The 24157-nt window shown below is 45.3% G+C and overlaps 1 protein-coding gene across 1 annotated transcript in view; it reads right to left on the bottom strand.

Moving 5' to 3' along the window:
- LOC137340537 (protein disulfide-isomerase-like) overlaps window positions 1-23305 on the bottom strand; it is a 37923-nt gene extending 14618 nt beyond the window's left edge. Inside the window, 3 exon segments of the mRNA XM_068003057.1 lie at window positions 1097-1303; window positions 13178-13354; window positions 23146-23305. Coding sequence (XP_067859158.1) covers window positions 1097-1303; window positions 13178-13354; window positions 23146-23305 — 544 coding nt within the window.
- Between the last annotated feature and the right edge of the window lie 852 nt (window positions 23306-24157).

Here is a 24157-nt window from a genome sequence, read left to right as displayed (position 1 = left end):
TCATTATAGAACACAGCTAAATTTCTTATACTCTGCTCCATTCCATCACATAACCTGTGCGTTCCTACACTATATCCATAATACTAATGGTTTTGAAGAACAGAATAATCATATGCACACATAATTACATAGAATTACATAGAATTTAAAGCACAGAAACAGGCCATTCAGCTCAACGAGTCTTTGACGGTGTTTATGCTCCACTTGGGCCTCCTCCCACTTTACTTCATCTCACCCTGTCAACATATCCTTCGACTCCTTACCTCCCCGTGAACTTATCTAGTTTTTCCTTAAATGTATCTATGTTGTTCGCCTCAACCACTCCATGTAGTAGCCAGTTCCACATTCTTGCCACTCTCTGAGTAAAGAAGTGTCTCCTGAATTCCTTATTGGATTTATTAGTGACTAACTTATATTTATGGCTCCTAGTTTTGGATTACCCCACATAAATCATCATTAATTTGTCATCTGTACATACAGTGTTAGTTCTACATCATACTATGGACCATTTATTCTCATTCTGTAAGACAATATAGTTTCTTCATTTTTTGGATGAGACAGTAAAACATTAAAATGCCTGTTCTGGTGAATGTAAGAGATTCCATCGCACTATTCAAAGAAGAGTAGGGATTTCTCATGGCCCACTGCCCTTGTTCACTAACACCACCAAAAGCAGTTTAACTAGTTATCATTTCAATTGCTCTTTGTAGGATCTTACTGTGTACAAATTGTGGAGATGCCGGTGATGGACTGGGGTGGACAAATGTAAGGAATCTTACAACACCAGGTTATAGTCCAACAAATAAATTTGTTGGACTATAACCTGGTGTTGTAAGATTCCTTACATGTGTACAAATTGTTTAATATGTTTGCCCACTTAATAACAGTGAGTGCACTTCAAAAAAGTAAGTCTTTGGATTCAATAGGGTGCTAAATAAATACAAGTCCATTTTTTCTTTATGTTAGTGGGGTGAGCAAGATTATAGATCTTAGTTTTATAGTGAGAGTTCTCTATTATTTACACCAAACTACACAGTGGAGAGAGGGTTAGTTGGAGGAATGTGTGAGAGTTAAATGTTTGTTCCACAGTAGCGACCTGTGCAGTTCAGAGGGTTTTTCCTGTCTCCTTTTATGAAAAGTTTCAGAGCTGGGTACTCTTGAATTTGAAATTCTTTTGCAAGATCCTTTTCTTCTGAGACATCAACCTTGCTGAGTTTAACTTGATTATTTTCATTCTTCAGCTGTTCTGCAGCCTTCTCAAATTCTGCCAATAAAGCAAGTGAAGCCCCAGACAAGGGGGCATCTGCAACAAAAAGCAAGATCATGAAAAAACAAACTTTATAGTACAACACTTCCACATTCTGCTCTAAAAACAAAAATGCTATTTTTATTGTAAAACTACATTTCACTAATGTATTGAATCAAATACACAAAGCCAAAAGAGATTTTTTTACTTGCATCAATTATTGTTTTTTTAAATTTCATCTAGTTACTGTATTCATTTGATTGCATTCTCTGGGATACTTTTCCATGCATATTCTCTTTGCAGATAAGTTGATCTATTTGATTAAAGCCTGGTCAGCTCTAGTCGTCTCTGTGTGGGCAATAATGAGTTACAGTGATTGGTTCACATGCATACAGTTGGCCTCTCATCCCTTATGAAATAATTGCATGTCTGGCAGATTCTGTGACCAGCTAAAAAAAACTACATGATCAGAACCAGTCAGAAAGTCCTCCCAAAACTCTTACCAGTTAGATTATTTTTATATGGATTGCAACTTGATAATACTGTTTCTGTGCTTTTGTTTATTATGGTGCATGCTATTTTTTGTGTTTGTTTACTTTATTTGCTTTGTCTCTTTTTGATAGAAATATTCTCAGCTATTCCCAATCTGCCAACTAAATACCTGTTGGCCAATGGTCAGTTGGTGTTGTGCCAGAACCACTTGGCTCCAGTCCTAATCACAGCCTTGATCCAGATACGGATGCAAGAGCTGAAGATTAGAGGAGAGATGAGAGTATATAGCCTCAACATCAAGGCAACATTTGACTGAGTATGGCACCAAGGCGCCCTTATAAAACTGAAGCCAAAGAGGATAAATGGGAAAACCCTTCAGTGGCTGGAATGATATCTGACACATAATGGTAATGTATCAGATTGTATAATATTGGTATCAGCAAGGATCAGTTTTGACAGATTTCCACCAGTAAACTCCTTGGTTTTTCTGGGGCAGTGAATCGATAAAAAACAATTTTCCTCCAAATTTGAAAAAAAACTCTGATACTTCCCACTGTTTTCTTACCAAAAATCAGGTCCAGGCATATCAAATCTGTGACATCAGCACGTACATTACATGCTGTACGTGCTGTTCTGACATCATGGATGTGATGCATTTACACCTCTGGATCATATTCTGGGTAGGAAAAGCAATGAGAGCTGTGCATTTTGTATTTATAAGTGGACCTGGATCTTCTTCACGTATCGCTGAGATTGATATTCTTTATTCTGTAGCAAACGTCTTCCTCGTTCAGTATGGAACAAGCAGGGCAATGTCACGGTTACCACACTGATCATCCCCTCAATGGCAAGGCCATCAATCAAAGATTGGCTCAAGTCACAGAGCAAGGCATTATTTACTGGCCAAGAATTGCCACGCCACTTTCAGCTTAATTTCAGCATAGAGTTGGGGCAAGTAGCATTTCTTTTGGTATCAAAATGGGGTGGAAGCCATTGGTTTTCCGCCCCAAAATCCAACTCCCTTCTGAATTCCCTCATGCTTTTTGGCCTCTCTCAGGATCTGCCTGCTGAGTCCCGAGTGCGCTCATTTACATATATTATAATGAGGGCCAGTGGGGCTGCAGCTTTGAGTTTCATAGGAACATAGGAACAGGAGTAGGCCATTCGGCCCCTCGTGCCTACTCCGCCATTTGATGAGATCATGGCTGATCTGTGATCTAGCTCCATATATCTGCCTTTGGCCCATATCCCTTAATACCTTCGGTTGCCAAAAAGCTATCTATCTCAGATTTAAATTTAGCAATTGAGCTAGTATCAATTGCCATTTGAGGAAGAGAGTTCCAAACTTCTACCTCCTTTTGTGTGTAGAAATGTTTTCTAATCTCACTCCTGAAAGGCCTGGCTCTAATTTTTAGACTGTGCCCCCTACTCCTAGAATCCCCAACCAGCAGCTTCCTGCTCCTACACCTGCAGTGTACTCGGGGTAAGGTAGATGAGGAATTTTAAACCGCAGCTGTTGCCAGCATCAGCTGAGACAGGTTGAAGTGAGGATTTTGTGAGCCTGAAGAATGTGGAGCGATTCAATAGCAATTTTTTGCAGTGATTTTGTTGCCATTCTGCCTACTCAGATCTAGACTTGCTTCTCACTGCTTTTAACAATGTGAGACCGCTGGGAGATTTTCACCCCTCCCCATCCTGCACCCACCGTGAGTGCTTCTCAGGAGCAGGTATGGCAACCCCTATAGGCAGACCCTTGTATGCCATTATCATGGAAGAGAAGGAGCAGCAGAGGATGGAGCAAAGGAGAGTCAGGCAGCATTTAAGGAAAATGGACCACACCAGATATTACCCCACCCCAAAGAATGTACAGGCAACAAGGTCATATGAGCACCTTAATGAGGTGATGTGAATAAGAGGAGTGCGCCTACTAAAGAGGCAAGAGGACAGCTCTGCCACCCACTGCATGTGGACCTGCAGCCAGTCATCAGCCCGCACTGGTCTCTCTGTGGCGATAAAGTTGACCATGACACTCTACTTTTATGAAGCTCATTTCAAGTAGCCACGGAGGATCTCTGTAATGTCAGCCAGGGTGCAGTACAGGCGAACATACATCAAGTGACTGATGCACTTTACAGGGTGCAAACTGTGCTGATGCCCAAGGAAGAAGAGGGAGAGTGGCCCATGTGTTACGTTCCTGCACAGGTCAGGTCATTGAAATTTTTTTGCGACACTGGTCTACAGTCCTGGGAGTGAGGAAGTAGTCACTCAGTGTCAGTACCATCTCCCTCTATTTGGCTTGAGTGACCTTTTTGACAGGTTTCCTGTAATGGAGACCCAGCTCTGCTCCTCTGCTCCATTTCATTAAGGAAAGTTTGCAGGTCAGACTATGGGGTCAATGTTCGGATGGCCGAGCGGGTGCGTTCGTGGTGGGGGGGCTCCTAAAACTGGGGATTCCCGGAGCGGATCCAGAGCCCGGCTCCAACTCACCCACTTCCGGGTTCCCCAATGATGCGAATCAGTGCGCGCGCAGCCCCTGCATGCGGGACTTCCACCAGTAATCAAAACCGGCGGGACCCACTTAAGATCATTATCTGGGTACTTGAGGTCATTTACAGACCTCATTAGTTGGAGATTTTAGGAGGATTTGGATTTTGGACTACCCAGAGCGTGTTTCCCATGCTGGAGAAACACTCCCTGTTTAAACAGACGTGTTGCAGCCAGCAGCCAGTGGCAGCTGCAAAGGTCCATTTAACAGGTGCGGGGTAAACCCTCATTCATTGCAGCAGGACACTCTGTCACCTCAGACAAAGTTTTGCCTGCCACACCTTTGTCTCCACACTCCAAATTATTAAATCATACCCTAAACTCTGCTGTCCAAACACATTTACCTACTTTGTGCACCCCCTCACACTCACACCGTCAGGATGGGGGGGTGGGGAGGGGGTCCATTGCTGCATTCATCATTCCATTAGAAGACGAGCAACATCACCAGCCTTGCCAGTTATGCCGTCCACCTCCGCCACGTGGAGCTGTACAACACAGTGCTGCGCAACAGGCACCTGCACAAAGTAGTCGTGCAACTACACTTACACCCACTGTAGGGTGACCCAATGGGTGGCATCAAGGGTGTTCATGGAGAACCACATGAAAGGGCCTTATTGCACAAGCCAGTCAAGAATGGCCAAGACGTGGCAGTGGTGGTGACAATATAATATGTAATGTGAGTTGATCAGAAATCAAAGATAAGTAAAAACCATGACAAACCCTCAAACACCCTTATGCATCCCCTTCATGCTCACAACACGTTTGCCTTACGCTTCCTACTGCACATATGTGATGCATGCCCTGTGGCTGCAGCACAGGTAGTGGCAGGTGGGGTGAGGCTGACCGTGAAAGAGATGCATGAGAAGCTGAGTATGAGACAGAGCCATGAGATTGTATGAGGATTGGGTTGAGCGGTAGTGGTGGGATGAGTACTGGGGAGGTGAGGAAGTGCAGTAAGAAGAGGATGAGGGTTCAGTGGGTGTGAGGAGTGATGTGATAGAGCAGTGTTAGCAGTGCAGAAGGAGATGTGGGGTGGGGGCGGTGATGTGACAGTTGGAGTGTAGGGGAATGAGTAAGAGTACTCACTTCGGCTGACCTGGTTAGGTCATTGAAGCACTTCCTGCAATGTATGCAGGTGAGTGATATGTTGGTAGTGCTGGTGACCTCCTCTGCTACCTCGAGCCAGGGCTTCATGGTGGCAGAGGCAGGCCACTTCTTCCCGTCCGCCAGGTGGAAAATCTCCCTTCTCCTCCTCCTCCTCCTCACCCCATCCAGTAAGACCTGGAGTGAGGCATCATTAAACCTGGGAGCAGCCTTCCCCCTGGGCTGCTCCATGCTGTAATTTTGCCTATTTTCTGCAGCATCAGTCAGTGGAGGACAGCCCCTTTAAATAGGGCTCCTCCAGCTGACAGCCTATGATGCGGGTGTGCAGTCCACCCACTGTGCATCTTTCCAGCGCGAAACCCGGAAGCCACGTTAAGTGGCTTCAATTTACTTACGATCGCGTGGAGAACCCATTGATTTCACCAGTCGACCCCCTGATGCCAACCCGCTTCCCTCCTAATATCGGGCCCTATGAAATTGTGACATCTTTGCTTGCCTGTGTGTAATGCCCTTGTTCATTCTTTGGCTGTCTCTGCCAGGTTATCCTGTGATAGTCATTCTTGTAAAGTGGCACAAAAACAGTCATGAGACATCCAGTCAAGCTAGTTGACAGTCAACTGAGTGAGCCAAGCACTGTTCCTTACTTATCTGCTGGTACCGCAACCTGCTGCTGCAACAATCCTCAGCCAGAACTGACAATTTAAAGGCTGCCCTCTAATTTCCATGCAGCCCATCAGATCACCAATGTGTCACATGGGTTTTACTCCACTTACATACAGATATACAGACGAACTGACTCAGAAAATTCTGGTGATCTGCGGGCCCAGCTGATTTCCCATTGGTGTAAAAGCGATGAAACTCACCACGTGGAATTTCTACACCATTAAGAACATAAGAAATAGGAGCAGGAATAGGCCATACGGCCCCTCGAACCTGCTCTGCCATTCAATAAGATCATGGCTGATCTTCAACCTCCACTTTCCCGCCCGACACCCATATCCCCTGTTTCCCTTGGAGTAATAAGATTAAAAACAACATCACAACTATTCTCCTGTGTATAATCTCCAACAATTTTTATTATCCCACCATCACAGAGGCGGATAAGTGCCTGGAACCACTACAGTAAACATAAGTTCTTCAGTGTTACTTTTAATATAAAAAAATCTATCCAGGGGTTAAGTGAGATTCTGATGGCGAGCCCCATAGAAGTGGTGTCTGTGACCTTTGTAAATAACTTTGAGTTGTCATTTAGCTTAATTACTCTGTTTCTTAAATCCCTTGCTTTTTTTGAGGGTTAGCAATATTCAAACTAAACACTGATTGAGATTACATTTTCACTGAATTTATCTGGGGGTTTTAGGGTTCCATTTTTTCTCATTGATTTTTTCCTTTTACACTAAAAGAAACCCCCCCCCAAAAAAACCTGGGTTTTTAAATTGACAATAAAAACGAACTTTAATGATCCTTAAGTATTGGTATTGTGTAATATTGGTATCGTATCAGATTGTATAGTATTGGTGTTGTATTAGATTGTATAGTATTGGTGTTGTATTAGATTGTATAGTATTGGTATTCTTTAATATTGGTATTGTATCAGATTCTATAGTGAAAGTATAGTATTGGTATTGCATGATATTGATATATCAGATTGTATAGAATTGATGTTGGATTGGACTGCACAGAATTGTTACATTTCAAATGCTGTCAGCACTTGCCGGCTGCACTTTACTGCCACCTTCTGGTTAGGGTACAATATACTGTAATCTTTCCAGTTGGCAATAAATAACCAGGTTCTACATAAGAGCCTGGAACCAACATCATTTTACTGCTCTATCTGAACACAATATTGAGTGAAGACTTTGATGGGTTTCATGGAGCAGAGAAGCTTAAGGGGAGATTTAATAGAGGTGTTCAAAATTCTGAGGGGCTTTGATAGAGTAAATAGGGAGAAAAAATTTCAACTGACAGGAGGGTCAGTAACTAGAGGATACAGATTTAAGGTAATTGGCAAAACAACCAGAGGAGAGGTGAGGAGAATTTTTTTACTCAGCGAGTTGTTATGATCCTGATTGCACTGCCTGAAAGGGTGGTGGAAGCAGATTCATTGGGCTCAATTTTCGCACCCGCAATCGGGTGCATTGGTGGCGGGGGGGCTACGAAAATCAGGGATTCCCGGGGCGGGTCGGAAGCCCAGCTCCAACCCGCCCCATTTCCTGGTTCCCCACTGACGCGCTGACATGCACGCGCAGCCCCCGCATGTGGGACTCCTGCAGGCAATTAAAGCCAGCGGGGTGCCACTTAAGGTATTTATTTAGGTATTTCAGGTCGTTTAGTGACCTGATTAACATAACATTTTAGCAGGGATGGGATTTTGCAACTGACTGGGACTGTTTCCCGTACTGGGGGAAACACTCCCATTTCAAATGGACATGTTGCAGACATCAGCCTGTGGCAGCTGCAAAGGTCCATTTGACAGGTCGGGGGGGAGAGCCTCACTCATTGCAGGAGGCCACTCTGTCACTTTGGACAAAGTTTGGCCTCCACCACCCTCCTCCTAACAATCAAAGTCACCAACTTGCACACTTACCCCGGGGTCCAGACACATGTACCTACCTTGCGGACCCCCTCAGATGTACATCTTCCGGATGGGGGCCGCCGTAGCTGCAGTCATGACCTCCTCGGAGGGCAAACAGCATCACCAGCCTCGCCGGCCACGCCGTCCACCTCTGACACGTGGAGCTCCACAACACAGCGCTGTGACACATCCACCTGCACAGCAGGAGGGAGGGCAACGGCAGAGAGAGATGTGTCGCAGAGGGCACTACCCTCGCCACAGGGTCCACAGACCGAGGCTCAGCTTCCTGGACTTCTCTGAGCAGCAGTGCACACGGAGGCTCAGAGTCACTCGACATGTAGTCGTGGACATCTGCAGCCTCCTTCATGCCGAGCTGCTCCAGGCTGGCCCGAGCACCATCTTCTTACCTGTCGCTGTCAAAGTCATCACTGCCCTCAACAACTTCTCCTCCACATCCTTCCAGGGTGCCACCGGGGACACCGCCAACGTGGCAGAGGCAGGCCGCTTCCTCCCGCCCACCGGGGGGAAGATCTCTGTCCTCCCCCTCCTCCTCACCCCATCCAATAAGAGCTGGAGTGAAGCATCATTAAACGTGGGAGCAGCCTTCCCCCTGGGCTGCTCCATGCTGTAATTTTTCCTATTTCTTGCAACATCAGTCAGTGGAGGACTGCCCCTTTAAATAGAGCTCCTCCAGCTGACAGACCTTACTGTGCATGCGCAGTCCGCCCGCCGCGCAGCTCAGCAGTGGGGAACCCGGAACAACAGGTAAGTGGATCCAATCAGCCTGCGATTGCGCGCGGCGCAGACTGATTTCACCGGGCGCGTGAATCGCCCCCCCCTGCCGCGAACCCGCCACCATGGTAATATCGGGCCCATAGTGTCATACCGCACAGAAGGAGGCCATTCGGCCCATCGTGCCTGTGCCGGCTCTTTGATAGAGCTATCCAATTAGTCCCACTCCCCTACTCTTACCCCATACCCCTCTAATTTTTTTTCCTTCAAGTATTTATCCAATTCCCTTTTGAAAGTTACTGTTGAACCTGTTCCCACCACCCTTTCAGGCAGTGCATTCCAGATCATAACAACTCATTGCTTAAAGAAAATTCAATAGTAACTTTCAAAACGGAATTGGATAAATATTTGAAGGGCAAAATGTGCAGAGCTATGGGGAAAGGGCAGGGGAGTGGGGCTCGTTGGATAGTTCTTTCAACAAGCAGGCACAGGCATGATCGGCTGAATGACTTCCTTCTGTGTTGTATGGTTCCATGAATCAAGTTTACATTAATGTAATCAAAAAAGACAATGTAGTTTTTCTTTCAAATTCTAATAATTGACAATTAGATTTAATCAATTCTCTACATTGTGAAGTGATGCATTTTGGAAGGAAGAATGAAGAGAGGCAATATAAACTAAATGGTACAATTTTAAAAGGGCTGCAGGAATAGAGAGAACTGGGGGTTCACACACACAAATCTTTGAAGTAGGCAGGAGAAGTTAGGAAGACTGTTAAAAGATTCTACGAGATCCTTGGCTTTATAAACCAGAGGCATAGAGTACAAAAGCTCGGAAGTTATGCTAAACCTTTATAAAACAGTAGTTAGGCCCCAGCTAGCATATTGTGTCCAATTCTGCACACCACACTTTAGGAAGGATGTCAAGGCCTTAGAGAGGGTGCAGAGGAGGTTTACTAGAATGGTACCAGGGATGCAGGACTTTAATTACACGAGAGATTAGAGAAGCTTGGGTTCTTCTTCTTAGAGCAGAGAAGGTTAAGGGGAGATTTAATAGACGTGTTCAAAATCATGAAGGGTTTTTGACAGAGTAATTAAGGAGAAACTGTTTCCAGTGGCAGATGGTCGGTAACCAGAGGACACAGATTTAATGTAATTGGCAAAAGAACCAGAGGTGAGATGAGGAGATTTTTTTTTTACGCAGAATTATTATGATCTGAATGCACTGCCTGAAAGGATGGTGGAAGCAGATTCAATAATAACTTTCAAAAGGGAACTGGACAAATAGTTGAACGGGGAAAGTTTGCAGGGCAATGGGGAAAGGTCAGGGGAGTGGGACTAATTGGATTGCACTTTCAAAGAGCCGACACAGGCAAGATGGGTCGAATGGCCTCCTTCTGTGCTGTATCATTCTGTGATTCTATGATTACGTAGTAAAGAGTGAATGCAGTTTGTATAAAGGAATTCAGATTGGATGCATTTTCTGATGAATCAGTTATTATCTTCGTGTGTAGAGAAAGACTCAATCGTAGACAGCTTCAGCTTTGGCTGAATTTTTAGTGGCAGGTTTTCAGTTAAAAACATTTATAATTGAAAATGAATATGTCGTGTATTGTTACAGATGCTCAAATATCACTAACTCCAGAGGTACTCCTGATGGAGATTTTCAATACTAACTGTAATTAAACAATTGTCATCTGAATACAAGCAGCAGTGATGAAGAAAGCAGAAGACACAAGGAGAAAAGTGACAGCATGGGCACAAAACCTCAATGTGAGGGAACATGTCAGAACATGTTACAGATGACTAAAATTACTCAGCCTCTTAAAATGCAATTATAGGGCTCGATATTACCAGGGCTGCGGGTTCGCGGCGGGGGGGCGACTGGGCGCGTGGGTAACGCGCCCGGTGAAATCAGTCTGCCCCGCGTGCGATCGCAGCCTAATTGGATCCACTTACCTGGTCTTCCGGGTTCCCCGCTGCTGAGCTGCGCGTCGGGTGGACTGCGCATGCGCAGTAAGGTCTGTCAGCTGGAGGAGCTCTATTTAAAGGGGCAGTCCTCCACTGACTGATGCTGCAACAAATAGGAAAAAATACAGCATGGAGCAGCCCAGGGGAAGGCTGCTCCCATGTTAATGATGCCTCACTCCAGGTATCATTGGATGGGGTGAGGAGGAGGAGGGGGAGGACAGAGATCGTCTTCCCGGTGGGCGGGAGGAAGTGGCCTGCCTCTGCCACCAAGGAGGCCTGGCTCGAGGTGGCAGAGGAGGTCACCTGCACCACCAACATATCACGCACCTGCATACAGTGCAGGAGGCGCTGCAATGACCTAAGTAGGTCAGCCAAAGTGAGTACACTTACTCATTCCTCTACACTCTGTCTGCCACATCACTGCCCCCACCCCACATCTCCTTCTGCACTGCCAACACTACTCTGTCACATCACCCCTCACACCCACTCAAACCTTATCCTCATCTTACCTGCACTTACTCACCTCACCAGTACTCATCCCGCCACTACCACTCAACCCAATTCTATACAATCTCATGGCTCTATCTCATACTCACCCTCTCATGCATCTCTTTCACTGTCAACCTCACTCAACCTGTGCTGCAGCCACAGGGCATGCATCACATATGTGCAGTAGGAAGCGTAAGGCAAACGTGTCGTGAGCATGAAGGGGATGCACATGGTTTTTACTTATATTTAATTTCTGACCAACTCACATCACATATTATATTGTCACCACTACTGCCACGTCTTTGCGAATCTTGTCTGGTTTGTGCAAAAATGCCTTTTCCTGAGGATCACAATGAAGACCCACACCTGATGCCACCCATTGTGTCACTGCAGGGTGGGTGTAGGTGTATTTGCAGGGCTCTTTTGTGCAGACGACTGAGAGACGTCGGCGATGTCCCCGGTTGTTGAGGGCAGTGGTGACATTGACAGCGACAGGTAAGAAGATGGTGCTCGGGCCAGCTGGGAGCAGCTCGGCATGAAGGAGGCTGCAGATGTCCACGACTACATGTCGAGTGATTCTGAGCCTCCGTGTGCACTGCTGCTCAGAGAGGTCCAGGAAGCTGAGCCTCAGTCTGTGGACCCTGTGGCGAGGGTAGTGCCCTCTGCGAAGCATCTCTCTCTGCGGTTGCCCTCCCTCCTGCTGTGCAGGTGGATGTGTCACAGCACTGTGTTGTGGAGCTCCACATGTCAGAGGTGGACGGCGTGGCTGGTGAGGCTGGTGATGCTGTTCGCCCTCCGAAGAGGTCATGACTGCAGCTATGGAGGCCCCCATCCGGAAGATGTACATCTGAGGGGGTCCGCAAGGTCGGTACATGTATCTGGACCCCGGGGTAAGTGTGCAAGTTGGTGAATTTGATTGTTAGGAGGAGGGTGGTGGAGGCCAAACAAACTTTGTCCAAAGTGACAGAGTGGCCTCCTGAAATGAGTGAGGCTCTCCCCCCCGACCTGTCAAATGGACCTTTGCAGCTGCCACAGGCTGATAGCTGCAACACCTCCATTTCAACTGGGAGTGCTTCCCCCAGTATAGGAAACAGTCCCAGTTGTTTCTAAAATCCCACCCCTCCTGACATATTCCCTTAATCAGGTCTGTTAATGACCTGAAATAGCAAGATAAATACTGTCAAGTGGCACCCCGCTGGCTTTAATTGCCTGCGGGAGTCCCACATGCGGGGGCTGCGCGCGCACATCGGTGCGTCAGTGGGGAACCCGGAAGTGGGTGGGTTGGAGCCGGGCTCCCGACCTGCTCCAGGATTCCCCGATTTTTGGAGCCCCCCCGCCAGGATCGCACCCGATAGCGGGTGCTAAAATAGAGCCCATAGTGTCCGAATTTTAAGAAATAACAAGTGAGCTGATTTCAAGTAGATAAAGAATAATCTCGCTGAGAGGAACTCTTTCATATGCCATTTACATCACAATCCTCTCCTCTGCTGTTATGGCAAAAGTTTCAGAATGTTGATCCATGTTTTATATGTATGAGATGGGAACGCTGCATCTGGTGCTGATTGATAAGAGTTGCCTTAATGGTTACAACACTATTGGATGGTAATTGATTTTTTTGCTGAATTGCTATTCAAAAGTACATCAAGAAACACATAATGACATTTACAAAGTATGTTAGTTAGAAGTGGAAACATTTTCAAGTGTCCTTGAAGCCCTTTCAACTCTTGGCAACCCACAAGCAGCATGGTTTTACAACAGGTGTTTAACAGTTGCCGGCCAAGTACTCAGAACCAAATGCAACAGGACTATTATTACATTTAACTTCAATGTTGGAGTTTAGAAAAGTTGATTTTAGCATGACCATAAACTATACCACCATTATTAGCATCAGTCTGATAAATATCAATACTTAGCGTAGAAGTCATGCTCTGAATCAATCAAAAGACTTTACTTATCTGATGCAGTTTTGTCAACGTAAAGATACTAAGCATGTTCTATCACTTAGTTTCAAGTTGAATAACTTACAGAAGTTGACGAGGAGGTATTTGCTTTCTTTCAGTGCTCTGTCAAAATTGCCTTTGCTCAGGACAAGGACGCTGTGATCTTCTTTGATCTTGGGCTGCTTGAATTTTTGCGCTTTGGTGTCATTTCCTTCCTTTTTGCTCTTGGCATTGGGTTCAGCCCAGACTGCAGATAAAATGGCTGGTAGCAAAAGCACAAAAAGTGAGATTCTCATATTGTGGCCTTGAGCGAGTCAGAGCTGAAAATTCAATCACTCTTCGTTTTCCACTGGCATGAAAATTTATTTTAAAATCTCAAGATAGCCAGAGCAAACAACTCATGCACTTGTACAGCTAAATTTAAAAAATATTAAGTAAACATCTGCAATCAATCTATTTCAAATATGATGAAACACTATTCTTTGACCTTGCCACAGATACAAGGTTGCCTCTGCTGGTAAACTGAATCCTGATTTGTTCATTGCCCACGACACTTACTATAATTGCACCAAAGCCAAGAGATTGAGATTTTACTGTAAATGCACTTCTTATAAGTACATAAGAACATAAGAAATAGGAGCAGGAGTAGGCCACATGGCTTCTCGAGCCTGCTCCGTCATTCAATAAGATCATGGCTGATCTTCGACCTCAACTCCACTTTCCTGCCTGATCCCCATATTCCTTGATTCCCCTAGAGTCCAAAAATCTATCGATCTCAGCCTTGAACATATTCAACGGCTGAGCATCCACAGCCCTCTGGGATAGAGAATTCCAAAGATTCACAGCCGTCTGAGTGAAGAAATTTCTCCTCATCTCAATCCTAAATGGCCAACCTCTTATCCTGAGACTATGCCCTCTAGTTCTAGACTCTCCAACCAGGGGAGACAGCCTCTCAACTTTTACCCTGTCAAGCCCTCTCAGAGTTTCAATGAGATCACCTCTCATTCTTCTAAACTCCAGAGAATATAGGCCCATTCTACTCAATCTCTCCTCATAGGTCAGTCCTCTCATCCCAGGAAACAATCTAGTGAACCTTTTTCGCACCACCAAGTATATCCTTCCTTAGGTAAGGAGACCAAAATTGTACACAGTACTCCAGGTGTGGTCTCACCGAAGCCCTGTACAGTTGCAGCAAGACTTCCTTACTCTTGTACTCCAACCCCCTTGCAATAAAGACCAACATTCCATTTGCCTCTTAATTACTTGCTGTACCTGTATCTCTTACATTATTCTCTATTGGCAGTTTGGCACAAATACTCTTTAGAATTCAAAGAATCTTTTCTCTATTGGGAAAACTTGTCAAGCTTCAAATATTTGTTTTCTGGCGTATTACCTGTGAACATATCAAATGTGAGCATTTTACACTGCACTGTTAAAGTATTGAAACTTTCTTCTATGATTGAGAAATGGAAAGCTTTTCAGAAATAGCAAAAGTAAACAAGCAGTGGGAGCTCACGGGGACATGTCAGTTGAAAAGGGTGACTGCTATGACATTGAAAGTACTTACAGTACAGCCCACTTACATTAAACCTGGTAAAGTCAAATCACATACAATAAATTATTTCAACCAGTTTTATGTGGTCATTTAAAATCGAATTCAGTGCCTGATTTTGAAGCAACAATGACTTTTATAATGGTCACTGTGTAAAATCGACCATTACTGAAGAGTAAGTCTAGAATGCTTCTAGTTAACAAGAAAATTACAATTTATTAAGCATATAAATAAGGTGCATAATCTGGATTTTGTGGCCTAGAAATTTGACAACGTTGTGCCCATGTTATAGGCATCCAATATAGTGGGCAGCGGGCGCCTGCATATTCTGAGCCGGATGTGCGCTGCCCATCACATTGGTATAAGCATCAAAAGAGGCGTCCAGGGCCCACGCCTGAAATAGGTGTTAGGAACTTTGCAAATGCAAATAAGGGGCCTCACGCCAGTTCGATGGCTCCTTTACTGAATTGGTTTGCCCTGAATGCAGCTGGCACTGGACCGGCTGCATTCAGGGAAACCAGGCCAACGGGAGGCCTAACCACTGGTCCTTATGGGACTGCTACAGGCTGCCACTAAAAAGGAATGTTTTTAAAAAATGCTCACCTGAATGTGGAGCCAGAAGAAGTCCGCCTCCCGGCTTCACATTTAAGTCTGGGCCATTGCCAGTCACCGCTCGCCCCCTCCCCCCCTTCCCATTGTTGCCTCCTCCCCTATCCCGGTCGCGCGCCCTCCCTCCTGATTGCTCACCACCTCCCCCAAAGGCAAGTTCAAAGAGGTTGGTTTTAAGGGAGCTTTTGGGAAGAGATTTGGGTATTCATGGTATAATTTTAAAGTTTGCAGATGACACGAAACTCGGAAATGCAGTAAACAATGAGGAGGGTAGTAAGACTTCAGGAGGACTTAGACAGATGAGTGAAATGGGCAGACACATGGCAGATGAAATTTAATGCAGAGAAGTGTGAAGTGATACATTTTGGTAGGGAGAATGAGGAGAGGCAGTATAAACTAAATGATACAATTTTAAAGGGGGTGCAGGAACAGAGAGACCTGGGATGTATGCACACAAATCCTTGAAAATGGCAGGACAAGTTGAGAAGGCTGTTAAAAAAGCATATGAGATTCTTAGCTTTATTATTAGAGGCATAGAGTACAAAAACAAGGAAGTTATGCTAAACCTTTCTAAAACTCTGGTTAGGCCTCTGTTGGAGTATTGTGTTCAATTCTGGACACCACACTTTAGGAAGGATATCAAGGACTTAGAGAGGGTGCAGAAGAGATTTACTAGAATGTTACCAGGGATGAGGGACTTCAGTTATGTGGCAAGACTGGAGAGGCTGAGGTTGTTCTCCTTAGTGCAAGGAAGCTTAAGAGGAGATTTGATAGAGGTGTTCAAAATCATGAACAGCTTTAATAGAGTGAATAAGGAACAACTGTTTCCAGTGGCAGAAGGGTTGGTAACCATAGGACACAGATTTAAGGCGATTGGCAAAAGAACCAGAGCTGACACAAGGAAACATTTTTACGCAGCAAGTTGTTATGATCTGGATGCACTGCCTGAAAGGGTGATGGAAACAGATTCAGTAATAACTTTCAAAAGGGAATTGGATAAATACTTGAAGGGAAAAAAATTACAGGCAATTGAGAGAGTGGGATTAATTGGATAGCTCTTTCAAAAAGTTGGCGCAGGCCGATGGGCTGAATGGCCTCTTCCTGCACTGTACCATGCTATGATACTATGATAATAAGATGAAGGAAGGCAGAAGGGTTTGGAGAGAGTGCTGGGTCATGATGGCTGAAGACTCTCTCACTGATATTAGAAAAGGAAAAGAACACATTTTGAGTTTTATTTTACTGTTTAAGAAGATTGAATGATGTCACTGTAACGAGAGGGTCACCAGTCTGCATCCCTTATGAGGGATCCCAACAGATGGTGTAGACTTCTACGATAAGTGAATGAAAGGTGGATACACTGTGAGCATTCACCATTTCCCTTTGGAGAAAGCGTGATCTTAAAGCAGTGAAGTATAACAGTTGTGGTTACCATTTAAAGATGGTGCCTGGAGACTGTGAGAAGTGGTGCATTTGGTACTATTGCACCTGGTATGTACCATAGCAGTTTGCACCCAAATGTCCATGATATACATTTGTCAGGTTGGAGAATAAAGATTTATAACATTTATTTATAATGTAAGAAAACTCAGAGATGTTCATTTTTATATCCTGGGTCTGTTGTTTATGTGAATAAGTAGGAAATAATTAATATCTTTAATATCCATTAATTATCTGGAAATTGGTTACTTTGAAAAATTCAGATCTATCTTTCTAACAAAGTAAATTTATTTCATGCCTGAATAACAATGACATTTTAAACGCGATGCATTTAAATTTTCACTTCCAGATTTTCCTAACAAATTTTCACAAGTATAGATGTTAGAGTATATTAAATAATTCTCTCTAGCAGCATAGGTGAATGAGGGCTGGGGGAGATTGGACAACTAGGCCTTAAGCTGTTCACACCTGATTCCTTCTGTCCAGCATTTTGCTATTTTGTGCTGTAGCATGTTCTCACATGCTGGAATGATAGCGAAGCAGCCGTCCATTTTACACCCCGTCCAATTGCGCAAGGTGTAAAATGGGTGGCCGATTAACTATTGCCCATTTCTTGCCCAGTGATAAAAGTTAAAATTACCCCCAAAATGTGCAAAACTCACTGAGAGGACCAAAGTTATTTTAAAATATTTAAATTGGTGACAGGTAATTTGGATGCTTGCTTTCAATCCCATTTTGCCAGAGTTTGAGAGAAGCTTCATGTTCAATGGAACAGAGGCTTCTTATGGAATTGTTTTCCAGTACACTTTTGGCACTGTGCTCTTTTTATAATTTAAAAAAATTAATAAAAGAAGTATTTTTGAACATTTTACTGACACAAGTTTAAATTAGTCATAACTTTAAGTATTTTTCTTAGACGTACCAAAACAATAGCCTATTATCCTGTCACTGGAAAACTAGCTTTAAGTGAAGTATTTACAAAGCTTTCGCAGAACAGGGACAGACAAAAAGAAGAGGGGATGTGACCAAGTATCTCATCCAATACCAACTTTCCCAGCAACTCAGGAAGCCACAATACATCTAAGTGTCACCTGCAGATCAGTCATCAAGTTCAAATGAATTGTGGAGGTTGGTTTTGATGGACCCCAAATATAATATTTTGTGGTTGAAGTGAAAAAAGCATGCCAGGGAGATCAGGAGGCACCAGAGGGGCTTTGCCCCTATTTGCCGTCATGCCACCAACAGTTTCTGCAGACCCTGGCACACCTGGAATCATAGAATCATACATACAGCAGAGAAAGAGGCTATTCGGCCCACCATGCCTGTGCGGCTCTTTGAAAGAGATATCCAATTAGTCCCACTCCCCTACTCTTTTCCCACAGCCCTGAAATTTTTTCCTTTTCAAGTATATATCCAATGCCCTTTTGAAAGTTACTATTGAATCTGCTTCCACCACATTTTCATGCAGTGCATTCCAGATCATAACAACTCGCTGCATAAGAAAAATTCTCATCTCCCACTTTTTTCTTTTGCCAATGATTTTAAGCCTTTGGTTATCGACCATTCCACCAGTGAAAACAGTTTCTCCTTATTTACTCTATCAAAACCCTTCATAATTTTGAACACCTCAATTAAATCTCCCCTTAACCTTCTCTGCTCTAGGGAGAACAATCTCAGCTTCCCCAATCTCTCCACATAACTGAAGTCCTGCATCCCTAGTACCATTCTAGTAAATCTCCTCTGCACCCTCTCCAAGGCCTTGACATCCTCCCTACAGTGTGGTGTCCTGAATTGGACACAATGGCCCTGATATTACCAGGGAGGCAGGATGGCAGCGGGTGGGGGGGGGCGACTAGGTGCGTGGGTAACCCACCCAGTAAAATCCATCCGTTCCCCATGCGATCGCAGGTAAATTGAAGGCACTTACCGTGGCTTCCAGGTTTCCGGTCGTCAACATGCGCAGCAGGCGGACTGCGAACCTGCATCACAGGCTGTCAGCTGGAGGAGCCCTGTTTAAAGGGGCGGTCCTCCAATGCTGCTCCAGCAGCAGCCAACCAAAAATGCAGCATGGAGCAGACCAGGGGAAAGGCTGCTCCCAGGTTTAACGATGCCTCACTCCAGGTCCTACTGGATGGGGTGAGGAGGAGGAGGGAGATTTTCTACCCAGCTGGAGGGTTTTGATAGAGTAAATAAGGAGATCCTGTCACACCACACGGGAGGAAGTGGCCTGCCTCTACCACCAAGAAGGCGTGGCTCGAGATGGCAGAGGAGTTCAGCAGCAGCAACAACTTCTCCCACACCTGGATCCAGTGCAGGAAGCGTTTCAATGACCTAACTAGGTCAGCCAAAGTGTGTACACTTACTCTTTCTCCTACACTCCATCTTCCACATCACCGCTCCCACCTTACAACTCATTCTGCATTGCCAACACTACTCTATCACATCACTCCTCACACCCACTCAAAGTTCATCCTCAACTTACCTGCACTTACTCACCTCCCCAGTACTCATCCCACCACTACCACTCAACCCAATCCTCATACAATGTCATGGCTCTGTCTCATACTCACCCTCTGATGCATCTCTTTCACGGTCAGCCTCACCCAAACCAATGCATTCAGCGGTTGGCCACGTCACCATCCCTCACATACGCCTCTCTACTTTCTCCCCTTATAGGAGAAGAGAGCCCAGAATGCACGGGAGAGGGCCGCAACATCAGGTCGTCCTCACGGACGCGGAGCAGGAGGCTCTTGAAGTGAGCCGCACCCTCGAGTGCCTGTCTGTCGGGGGGGGGCCGAGACTGCCACCCAACAAACGGCTGGTGATGGAACTTTAACATTCAGCACTCACAATAGCAAATGATGTTAACATGCCTTGCCATCTTCAGCACCTCAACATCTGTCATCATGCTTAATATTGCCTTCTGTTTTCTTACAGGGCCTTCAGCGACCGCTGTGACAGTGGAGGGTGATTCCTCAGAGGACCTGCCAGCGCAGATACACACACCTCAGTGAGTCCCCATCCTCAGTTAGTTGGGGTCGCACATGGTGAGTCACCACACACATGTGAGCACGAGCAGACACTGGTGGCGGGGGCAGCTGTGGAGAGTCCGCGTTGTTGGGAGCACTCCTCTCCAGGCTCTGCTCAGCTGGACACAGATGCTGAACCCTGGGGGCCATCCTTTAAATGGAGAATGATCAAGGGACAGCAGCACATTTGCGAGGTGTTGGAACAGGTGCCATGCGCACTCTCCACAATCGCACAGAGGATGGAGGAGTCCAACTCCTGCGTGAGTGGAAAGGTGGCACAGGTACAGGAGGGAATCTCTGAGATACTGTCACAGGGACATGAGGGCATCTCTGAGAAAGTGTTGCAGGTAAGTGCGGGAATGTCTGCGATGGAGGGAAGGCTAGCCTCCATCGAGCTTCAAGCATGGCTCACCAATGAGTCCATTGAGGCCCTGACAATGACCTTCGGACTCAGGGTGAGCAACTTTCTGCCGCCTTAAATAGGCAGGCAGATACACTAGCACTGGCCTAACAGGGTTTCACACATGTCCTCCAAACTGTTGTCCAGCAGGGTGGCAGGAATGATGTGGGCCTGGCCCAGGAGAGGGATGATGGCGAAAGGGGACATGGAAGTGGGGACGCCACTCAAAGCGCTCCCACCTCCATTGTAAAATCGGGGGCAATGCCTCTATTTACAAAGGCAAGGATCCTATATGGTTTTTTAACAGCTTTATTGACTTGTCCTGCCACCTTCAAAGATTTATGGAACTGAACCTCCAGTTTTCTGTTCCTGTACCCCCTTTAAAATTGTACCATTTAGTTTATCTTGCCTCTCTTCATTCTTCCTTCCAAAATACATCACTTCACACATCTCTGCATTAAATTTCATCTGCCATTTCACCAGTCTGTCTATGTCCTCTTCACTGTTAATACATTTCCAAGTTTTGTGTCATCTGCAAACTTTGAAATGATGCCTCCTATACCCAAGTCCAGGTCATCAATATTTATCAAAAAGACCAGTGGTCCTAATACTGACCCCTGGAGAACACCATTGTATACTTCCCTCCAGTCTGAAAAACAACCGTTCACCACTAATCTCTGCTTTATGTCTCTTAGCCAATTTTGTATTCATGCTGCCACTGCCCCTTTAATCGAATGGGTTTCAATTTTGCTAACAAGTCTATTATGTGGCACCTTACCTACCTGCGAATGCTCAAGAACAACGGTCCCCCACCCCCCCCCCCCCCTGTTCTGGGTCAGCAGGCAGCCAGTTGTAAAGCTTCACCATCTGCTACAAGGGCACCTGCAACCAGTCTGCAAAATGGGGATGGCAGTGCCCATCACCACCGCCCTCAATTTTTATGCCTCCAGCTCATTCCAGGATAGCAAGGCAGAATCAGCTAATATGTCACCCACACTTGTGTCAAACTTTAAAATCTGCAACCTCACATAATGGGGAGAATTTTAATCCCCAGGATGGATGGGAGAAAGACTCTCGAGAGGTGGGTCAGTAATTTTAATATGTTTATGAGGCTGCGTGCCTCAGATTTTAGCAGCCATTTGGATTTAATGGCTGTGGGCCGGGTTTCCCAGGCCCTGGGAAACGCGACAGCTAAAGGGAGGCTAGAACTGCCAGATCCAGCAGGTAAGTGCTTTTCCACCACTGCTTGTGGGCCAGGAGCAAGAATTCTTCCCCCAGCCCCCCAAGCTAACCTGCCGCGATCTGCCTCCTTCCCCATGATCTCTCCCCCCGCGATCTCCCCCCCCCCCCATGATCTCTCCCTCCTTCCTCTCCGGTCCCTGGCTGCAACCTTGTACCGCAAGCCTTCCCGCCCGACAGCCAGCCAGGCTCTCAATCTGGCCAGCTGCCGGGCGGGAAACGAAGAAAAAAAATTCAAATGAGGTCCTGCTTTTAAATTCAGCAGGACCTCCACATTTCCCCTATTTTCAGGTTTCCCGACCACTGACAGTCGCCCCCATTCCCTCCCCTCCTCCCTGTAAATATTGGGGCCAATATTTCAGTCCCATTCTCCTTCAGCAACTTCCTGCCTGCAGGCATAAATTTGCACTGGAGCTCACATATATTATCGGAATTGTCCGACCTCAGAATATAGCACAAAGTTGGACTTTGCCAGAAACTGCAAGTGCTTCGCTGGCTGTGATCTAATCCAGTCAGCTCTGTGTTGGAACTGGGCAATCCACCATATTAAATTTTCTGCTCTGGCTTTCAGCACTTTCTCAGTGAACAGTGTAACCAGGAGCTCCACAGCAGTGTAGTCACTGAAAAAGTGATTGATTGTTCATTGTCAATTGACTGATTGTTCATCAGTGTTTCTTTAATGAAGATGGCACCACTTTGAGGAAAATCGCTTATATTTACATTAGCCAACAAATTGAAAGTGGCAATAACAGAAATCTACTGAAATTTATTTTATTATAATTTGTGGGTATATGTCCTGAACATCTCAAATTGAATAAAATCTATGCCTATTAGTGTTACTTTTTTTTCTTGGAATGTGAACAATCCTGGCAAGGCTGTATTTATTGCCCATCCCTTGGTTGCCCTGAGTAACATGTAGGCCAGACCAAGTAGGGATGGCAGGGTCCCTTCCCTGAAGGGCATTAGTGACACAGTCAGGTTATTACAACAATCTGGCAGCTTCCATGGTCATTTCTTTTCTGGTGCCAGCCCACAAATTACCAGATTTATTAAATTCAGTTTCATGTGGTGGGATTTTAATTTACAACTTCTTAATTGCTAGCCCAGCACTATAATCTTTAGTTTGTCGAGTGTAATTAGTGCTGTACACTAAGTAATTTTCATGGATCATTGGAAATTCAAACAAACATTTTCCCAATACTTTTGCGTTACTTTTTGGCTTATGTTTTGCACTAGAAATATTATTCTATTTTTCTGTTTAGGCACTTCTATATTTATGAATAACTTTCACAAATAATAGAACAAAGCCATAGTTACTAATTGGTTGTTTATTTGCTAAGAGAGCATGTCGAAGTAGGTTTGGAATGATGTCATGAACCATGGCCCCGATTTTAAAAGGGGGGGGGGTTGGGATCGGTGCGTGCGAGCCCCAGAGCGGGTGGCACACCCGGAGAGTCCGGGCATGTGGAAGCCCGATCTTAACGGCAGGGCCTCATTTAAATAAAAGTTTCCAGAGTCCCGCCTGATACCCGGCCAAGATTCACTACCTTGCTGGTGTGCAGGAGTGAGAATTTGGCAGCAGCAGACTACAGCCGGGGATCCGTAGGAATGGTCCCCGGCGGTCAGTGGAAGCAGTGGCTGGAGGCAATCGGAGGAGGTTCCATGGTGATCGAGGGAGGCCGGGGCTAAGAAGGCTTAGGGACTCCATCTGGGGTCTGAGGGGGAGCACTCTGCTCCTCCTGGTGTACAAAGAGCTCTGAGAAAAGTAATTTTTAAAGACTTACCATGGTCTTTTCTGGCCAGTCGGCTCCTCTCGTCGTGGTTCACATGCCAGACTGCAGACAGTGCCGGACTCCCCGGACTCAAAGTAAAGATTACATCCTCGGGCCACAACTTTTGAATGCTAAGTAGGTGTGGGAGCCTCGTTGATGGCACGATCGCCATCATAACGTGGCGGGTTGGAGCCGGGAGCTATAATTTTCGCATTTTAACCGTTCCCACGCACCATTCTCGCTGGGCGAGGGGGGTTTAAATCCAGAGCCATGAGTGTGAAGCTGGATTAGCAACCATACCTGAACGCTGACACGTCTAGCTGACTTGAACCACACTCTTAAATGTATCATTCTTTAGTGCAAACAGAAGGATAAATAGTTAATGTTTGAGAAAATAGAGGAGTTAAACGGTAACATTGATGTGAAATGGACAATGTCCAATGAGCATTCCAGCTGATTCAGAGTCCGGTAAGCCACTATCACATGGTTCAAATTTACAGCGATAGTAACTTTTTATTCGAATGAGGCAAGGAAACAAAGTAGATTGTGCGTGTATGTATGTTTTGTATTAATATTAACCGAATGATAAAGTCACTTCACTTAAAACATTGTTACAGCTACAACGTTCATTTTCACAGTATGAGCCAAACTGTGTGGTTGAGACTAGGGGCCAGATTCTCCTGTTCCCTATGATTCCCCTATGGTTATACTGAATTGCCTGGTTGTAGCGAATAGAGTAAATCAGATGGGCTGGAGTGCCCATAAGGGAGCCCACTTCAAATCCCATCCATTATTTGAAATGGATGGAGAACCAGTCAGATTCCCTTACGGACGTACATTTAGGGCTCCAAGGAGGAAATTATGAGGAGAAAGTACATAAACGAGGTTTGTAATCCCTGGAATATAGAAGATTAAGGGGTGATTTGATTGAGGTTTTCAGGATTTTGAAAGAAATTGATAGAGTAAATAGAGAGAATTTTTCTCCACTGGTGAGGGAGTCCAGGACAATGGGACATAGCCTTAA

The sequence above is a fragment of the Heptranchias perlo genome, chromosome 22 (assembly GCF_035084215.1).
Source record: "Heptranchias perlo isolate sHepPer1 chromosome 22, sHepPer1.hap1, whole genome shotgun sequence".
Classification (NCBI taxonomy): domain Eukaryota; kingdom Metazoa; phylum Chordata; class Chondrichthyes; order Hexanchiformes; family Hexanchidae; genus Heptranchias; species Heptranchias perlo.
This window is presented reverse-complemented; position numbering and strand designations above follow the sequence as displayed.